The sequence below is a fragment of the Triticum dicoccoides genome, chromosome 3A (genome assembly GCF_002162155.2).
Source record: "Triticum dicoccoides isolate Atlit2015 ecotype Zavitan chromosome 3A, WEW_v2.0, whole genome shotgun sequence".
NCBI classification, from domain to species: domain Eukaryota; kingdom Viridiplantae; phylum Streptophyta; class Magnoliopsida; order Poales; family Poaceae; genus Triticum; species Triticum dicoccoides.
In genome coordinates this window covers 186640339-186647939 of record NC_041384.1, presented here as the reverse complement: position 1 = coordinate 186647939, position 7601 = coordinate 186640339, and the positions used below count along the sequence as shown (strand labels likewise).

Genomic DNA, 7601 nt, shown 5'->3' with positions numbered 1-7601 from the left:
TGCGTCAATTAAACTATGAACTTAAGTTAATCTCAAACGTAGTACATGGCAGATCTAGTGTATTCTGCATGGCAATTGCGAATATACACTGAACCATGCAGTGTTCTACCCCTATAGCATGGACCCAGTACAAGATCGGGAGATTTTCAGCCTTAAGAATGAGAAGGATGAGATCGGGAGATTTCACCTGCTTTTAGATGATCGTCTCTGGAGGGCTGGGTTGGAGTGGGGGGCTGGGGGTGGGGAGGGTTGGGGTGTGGTTTGCGGTGGGAGCGCCCTACGGATCTGCCCTGGTTGCCATGGCAACCACAGATGGCCGACGACGGAGGTCGGGGTTCGAGAGGTGGGGGCGATGGCGGCAGACGAGAGAGGGGATGGATCGGAGGCCGAAAACGGCTGGGTCGTGTGGGCAGCGGGTCGTCTGGCCTGGACGGGGCAATGCGGTCGGGGTTGCCACACACCGGACGTGCGGGCCGTGTTTTTGTGCGCGCGAACGTGGTCGTGCGGGCCGGTTCTCGTCCATGCCACACGAGGCGTGCGGGCGGGTTCCCGTCCATGCCACATGTGTGGCAGTTATTCGAACCCTTAATTTTTTTAACACAGTACAGACGCAAGTGCTCATACTTACGCGTATACATCTGTGAATGCACACACGCACACCCTATCTCTATGAACACTTTTGATACACTGAGCCGGCATATCATCTTGAGATTTACGATGTCACTATAAACGCCTCATTTTCGACAGGAACGTCTCCTCCCACCGAAAACTTCTTGATGGTGTGGTCGCAGGCTCCCAGCATCAAATATCCACGATTACGTAGCTAAGCACGAGTTTCATGGATTAAGCTCCGGATCGACCGTGGATCAAGCGACGCACTGTTCCTTGTCGCGAGAAACCGAAACCAATATTTTCTCTCCGTCGATCACACGCGTCCACGTTTCCATCAGACGGACCACAGCGCGCCAATCTTCCTTCTTCTCCTTGACCCATAACAATTGTTGATACGAGCGGAGTGAGCAGTTACGAGCGGAGTGAGGCGAGGCAGGAGGAGAGATGAGCGGGGACGAGGTTGCGAAGGCCAAGGCTGCCGCCGCGGCCGGCGGCGGCGTAGGGGAGTACGGGACGTTCCACGGTCCGCCCAGCTACCCGCCCCCGCGCCCGCCCGTCGGGTACCCGCAGCCCGCCCCGCCGCCCGGCCTCCACGGCCAGCGAGAGCCCAACTCGCGCCACCGCGGCGGGTACCAGGCCGGGAACGGTAAATGTCCCGATCCTTGCTTCTAATCCGCGGTTCTCTCGGGGAGGGAGGCGCGGAGGAGGGAGATGTCGGGGCGAGGTAGTAGAATTTTGGTGTTGCGATCGGGATCGATTCCCCCGGGATTTAGTTGATCCGACGCGGGTCGTTGAATGCCGATCGGACTTGGGCGTGGGACCGGCGGGATCAAAGGCGGAATTCTCCCCGCGAGATCGCTGGCAGGATGCAGTCGGGGTCACAATTTTGGGATGTTTGATCTAATTCTGTTTCGTTTCTTGGTGTCAAAACTCTGATGGAATCAGAATTCCTGTTACAGCCCTGCAATGTTTCTTTCAGTTTCTTGATGTCTTGATCCAAATTGGCATGTATTGTGCTGTCCTGTTTGATGTAGGCGATGTCCTTCGGTCGTATGCAAGTTGTTTCATTACCAGATGATTTCTACCCAGTTGCTCTATATCAAATCTGAAAACAAAGGATTAACTATGACTGAACCACCCTGACTATAGATTGTGTAATAAGTGGTGGTAAAGCTAGCACATTTGCATTTCTTAGCATGGCATGGAGATCAATTGTCTCATCAGCTTCCCCCGGTTAGCATCGATGCATTTCTTAGCACAACATGGGGTTTGAATGTTTGATAGATCTGAAAATCTGATACAAGATAGTTCTGCCCTTCTGATTCCATTGACCATTTGGCAAATATACAGAAGTAACAGATGTAGCAGTCTACTAGTCATGTTCTTGTCTTTGTCCTTGATGATTTTAGGGAGTCCCCATGCGTACGTTGGCTGAATATGACTATCGTAATTTTTCCTAGTTATTTCACTTGATGTTTATAATAAGAATTTTACGTGCACACTCAATTTTCTATTTCTGTTTTCAGCTCAAGATTACGAAGCTGGTGCCCGTGGACATAGACATGACCGCCTTCCATGCTGCGGTATTGGTATGGGCTGGTTTCTGTAAGTGATCATTGTTTTAACTTTTGCCTTCTGATCTTAGTTTCATGTACAGCCGCATTGTACCTGGATAATTACTCTGACATAGATTATTGTGAACTATGCTGTTGCTTTAGCTATATCTAAATAATCCTAACGACAAATTTCTTGTTCTGAAGATTCATACTCGGTTTCTTTCTTGGTGCCATCCCCTGGTATGTCGGAGCATTTCTGTTGTGGTGTTCCAGAGTGGATTACAGGGAGAAACCAGGATATGTGGCATGCACAATAGCGGTGAGTAAAGAATTTAGTGTTGAGTTAACAACAAGCCTTGCTTGTTCCAATTGCTGATATGGCGCTTGTGCTTTCTATACCATGTGTCACTGAACTTGTGCTATGATTGTCAGTATCTAGGAATGTAAAGGCTATGAGAAGGTGCTATTTTCGTGTTGTTGTTTCTGCGTTTTGAAATGTTTTTATGACATGCTGATGTGGTTCTTAACAATGGTCCAAACATATGGAGCTCAGGATTATATATGAAATTTCTGCATGTTTGTCTTCTTTGTACCTCATTTATCTGTTTGCAGAAACAATATTATACCAGAAAACCAAGAATTGTTGAGCATAACATATTGCCTATTATGTCACTATTATTCTTGCATGATTTATGAACTTCTTCATGTGTAAGTTTGGATCATGTATCAGGAGCACTTAGTGAATAAAGAATCATATTGATGTTCATGTTAGCTCAAACAGAAAAGGCTAATGAGAATAATTAGTTTGGTACAATGAAGTTGGATCTGATTATTCAGAAGTATTTAAATATCAGATTCAAATGATAAAGTATAGCTAATCCAGTCACATATAGGGTATCTAATTAGGTGGGTGTTTCGGCATACTTCAGCAGTTGCACAACATATCATTTTAAGTTGTGCATGAACTTTTGGACACTTAAGTAGCTGAAGCATATCTATGGAGTGATTCAGAGAACATGGGCACCCTCATCAAAGAATGCATTAAATTTTGACATATATGCAGCTAGGGTATATCTGTGTTATTACAATAACAAAGACTGATCCAGAGAGTAAGCACACTTGATAACAACATGCATGATGGTAGTGTCATATACTAGTTAGTATAGTTTTATGTTATGTAAAGGCTTCATGTAGAAATCTTCTGGTGAAGTCCAGAGTAGACCACTTTTCTGGCAGTGACATGCCACCTTTATTTTTCAAATTCTGATGATTCTAATGAGAACCATTTGCTGTAACAGGCTGTCCTTGCTACAATTGCCGTCATCATCGGGGCAACTGCTGGAGCTCACGTTTATTGATGTCAGTCTACATTGTGTCACTGTACATATTGTACATTTCATGGATGAAGAAAGATGTCATGTCGCGTCTTCTGCACTGTATTTGATTATTAACTTTGAATATTCAATGTATGACAAGGAGAACTAAGTCCTTGTTATGGTCACAAATAAATCAGATTGAGACTACCTTGCCTTGTGAATGCTCAAATAACCTTGATTTTGAAAACAAATGACGTAAGCTTCGCTTGGCGAGCAATGGCTTCCTTGTACTGTACTAGCAATGGCTTCCTTTTACTGCACTTATCTTCTGAATAATAAGCCCCAGGTTCTGTGGTTCAGCCAGCAGGGCAATTCGCCAAAGGAACCACCATTGTGATATTCTGAGTAACTTCCTTTTTTGGTTGCTCTCTGCTCAACGCCATTCTACGCACGTGTACATCTGCATTTGGCATTATTCAAGTGTTGAAATGTGATGCCACAAATCACAGTTCTTACGGTTCTACTCCCTCCATTCACGTATATAAGATGCTCAGGATATTTCAATATGAACTACATGCGAACTGAAATGAGTGAACAAACACACTAAAACGGGTCTGTATACATCTGATTCAGAAAAAAAGTTAGAACATCTTATAATTTGTGAACGGAGGAAGTACATTCTACGCTTCCTTGTATTATGGTTCTGAATATATCATATGTCTTTCTGGTTCAAGGATAAAGAGAACTTGCATGTCTTGCCAGAGGCAAAGCAACACAACAGTAGAACGCCTGATCCTTCAGTTGAAGGTACTCCCTCCGTCCTATAATATAAGATCGTTTTTAAAGCTATGTTAGCTTGAAAACCGATCTTATATTGTGGGACAGAGGGAGTAGTATATAATGTAGTACTCACATTTCATACTGACAGTTACTTTTGATAAGCGTCGACTGACTAAAAGGTTTGCAGGAACTGGATAGCTTCATGAAAGCTTTTAAAAGCATACTTGACTACAGAACAGGAGAGAACAGGAGACAGAGATCACAATGACATTGGTTTCGCTACGTTTCTTTCACATACAGGGACTTGAGGTGCTTATACATGAGCTTGCTCTCATTCACAGCCAGATGGAGCTCGGAATCATCCATCCACCATTGCTGCAGCCCATGAGCTTTTAGAAACTTCTGTGGCCCTTTCGCAATCACAAAAACCTTGGCACGCGCCACGGGGTGACCATCGCCGCGCTTCTCGGCAGTAACAGTTGGTACGCCACTACGGTCAACATAGAAGCAGCAAATGTAGTCGCTGTTGTTGATGTACAGGTTCGGCACCCATCTCTTCACCTCCTTGATCAGATTTTCTTCTCCAATTTCAGAAACAGTTTCCTCCTGTCCCGGGTGAGAACTTTCAACGGCATTCGAAGAGCTGCCGCTGATGTATCGCTTCAAGACCTTGTCGACTTTATCCTGAAGCTTCCTCAGGCCCAGGCCGAGTGACACTGATGGTGGGTTAAACAAATGGCATTCTACGAAGACTCCGTCCTTCGCCAAAGTCTTACCAACCTGCATAGCATATCCTGCCCCTAGGGAATGCCCTGCAACGCACACATTGTTGCTTCCATGCTTATCGATTGCCGACTTGAAAACCTCCAGTGTTCCAGCGAACCTGACAGAACCCCTCAAGCTCTCCTGGGCAAAGTACCTGAGGTCATCCTCCAAGTCTCTCGCAACGGTCGACTGCTTCAGGACAGTTCCCCTCAGTGCCAGGACAGCCTTTGGAGCGCCATCAGGTCTCCGCATTATCCAGTCTGATATGCAGCAACCTGGTCCCATTCTAGAAGTGCCCCATATATGGATCCGTCTCTGGAATCAATTAGAAGGCGCACCAGCTTGTACTTAAATGGCTTCCACCAGTTAGGAGCAATGGCAGTTTCACCAGTTCTGTTCTCTTGCCTGTCAAACTCCAGTACATACGCGGCCTGCACTAAACATGATATTGCAATTCTTCTGTAGTTGGGATTTTTCCTGCGGAGTCATTATATTTGTTCATCAGTACCACACACATCACTAGTCTTGTTATAGAAAGGCATGGCCTCCAGCAATGGCTGAAGTGACCAAAAATACAAGCAGAGCAAGATATCGGAAGCCTAACATTTCTTAGATTAAACACTAAATTTAGCTACATTTCAACAGCATCTATTTACATAACATCTACTACAAATTATATAGAGAGCAAGAACCATGCCATCCTTTTATTTACTAATCTTTTTTCTTAACAAATTATACTAAGGCCTTAAAAGCTCATGACACAATTCCCTGTCATACAACTAATAAAGTCCAACGTGGCAAAAACTTAAAAGTTACATAATGCATCAATACTGATTCTCCTTCAGTCAACGTGTTCGCAACTTGGACCAGCGAGAAAAACATGCTTTCTACACTCATGACACTTAGATGTTGAAAATTTAGAGTAAAACATCGACACTGACAACATACACTGGCACAAAAGAAATCCTATAGGGCTTGGGTCCTGTGAAAATGTGTGGTTGGGCCCCTATTCTGAGCAGTATAACATGTCACATCTATTTTGATCAAGTACACTGTCCCTTATCACCAACAATAGGTACTGCTTCCACATGTAATTCTTTGAACAGGATCCAATCTCACACTCATAGGGCATGAGTTCTATAGGATTGCTTCCCCATTGGCCAATCGGCCCAACTAGTTTGTTGTGAAAACTCTTTACGCCCCATTACCCATATGGATGCCAACCAGAGTCATTTGAAACATCTTTTGCAACCCAGTAGACTCAGCTTGGACAGAGGGTGAGGCGAGAAACAGGCAGACTGTTGGTCATAGACCTAGAATTCTTCCGGAATCCAGGTGGCATTTCAGCAAACCGGAGACGACGAGGGGTGGCTTTGACGGCGTGCTCAGACAGACTACGCTAAGGATCCCTAAACCTAGACTTGTAAATCAAGACGACAAAGTTCAGATTCGGAATACCCCGCACACAGATTGTTACCAACAGCACGCGGCGGCGGCGGACAGTACGCGCTATCGTGCCATGCGTTGTTCTAGGGGGGGAGGGGAATGGGAGTGGGAGCGAACCAGGCAGAGCGGCCGGGGCTGGAGAGGTTGCGAGGCCCCGTGGCGTGGAACTCCCACGCCGGCGGCTTGGCGGCGGCGCCGCCTCCGTTGCTACCCATCGCCTGTGCCTCTTGGGCGGAGTGGCGGTGCATTAGCGGTGAAGGAAAGGGCGCCGAGGAAGGAAGGCGTGGGGTACTCGGTTTCGTCAACGGCTGGGTTCCTCCACACGGCGATTTCTTCTTTGTTCTTTTGCTACTGCTCACGCGCGACGCGCCAGCCACCGGTCATTTCTTACTGCAGACCTCTTTTGTCTGCTTACGAGCTCAAGCGTGCGTTGGGGATCCCCTTGTACTGTACTCCCTCCGTTCCAAAATATAGCGCGCCCACGCTTTTCGAGGTTCAACTTTGACCATAAATTTAACCCACGAGACCGACTGCGGCGGGATCAAAAATTATATAATTAAAAACTTTTTTTGAATACGAATTCATTGGTATAATTTTTTCGCCTGCCGCAGTCGGTCTTGTTGATTAAATTAATGGTCAAAGTTGAAGCACGAAAACCGAGGACGCGCTATATTTTGGAACGGAGGGAGTATTATTTTATGAAAGAAAGAAAGTTACGGCAATTTATTTAGGACATGTACAACGGGTTTATCTTAACAGTGCCACATAGGATAAATGATGAGGTGGAGGAGAGAGAAATCATAAGAAAAGGCTTGCCTTATCTTATTTAAGAGAAGACAAGAGATGATCTCTTAGCACAATTTGTCTCAACATGTTTTTAGAAACAACTAATTATTGAAGATAAGGCTAAGAGATGAGCCATTGTAGACATGTTTTTTTATCATCTCTAATTTACATGCAAAATTTAAGATAAAACTATCTTATCAACCATTATACATGCCCTTATTTACTTATTGGCGTACAGAAATGGTAGCGTGGCATCCTCGAAAAAGAGTGAAGGCATTGGGCCAAACGGTCTCCTACCGTCCTACGGTTAAGGAAAGTAACAAGATACTGCGCTGGAATC

The 7601-nt window shown here is 45.4% G+C and overlaps 1 protein-coding gene and 1 pseudogene across 1 annotated transcript; one reads left to right on the top strand and one right to left on the bottom strand.

Annotated features, from left to right (window-relative positions):
- The first annotated feature begins 976 nt into the window (after positions 1-976).
- Positions 977-3779, top strand: LOC119267811 (60S ribosomal protein L18a-like protein). The gene is made up of 4 exons (XM_037549254.1): positions 977-1258; positions 2139-2217; positions 2373-2487; positions 3467-3779. Exons 1-4 carry the CDS (start codon positions 1057-1059, stop codon positions 3524-3526), a joined length of 456 nt encoding a protein of 151 aa, XP_037405151.1. The 5' UTR covers positions 977-1056; the 3' UTR covers positions 3527-3779.
- A 624-nt stretch (positions 3780-4403) lies between these two features.
- LOC119267810 lies at positions 4404-6828 on the bottom strand (annotated as a pseudogene).
- Positions 6829-7601: the final 773 nt, after the last annotated feature.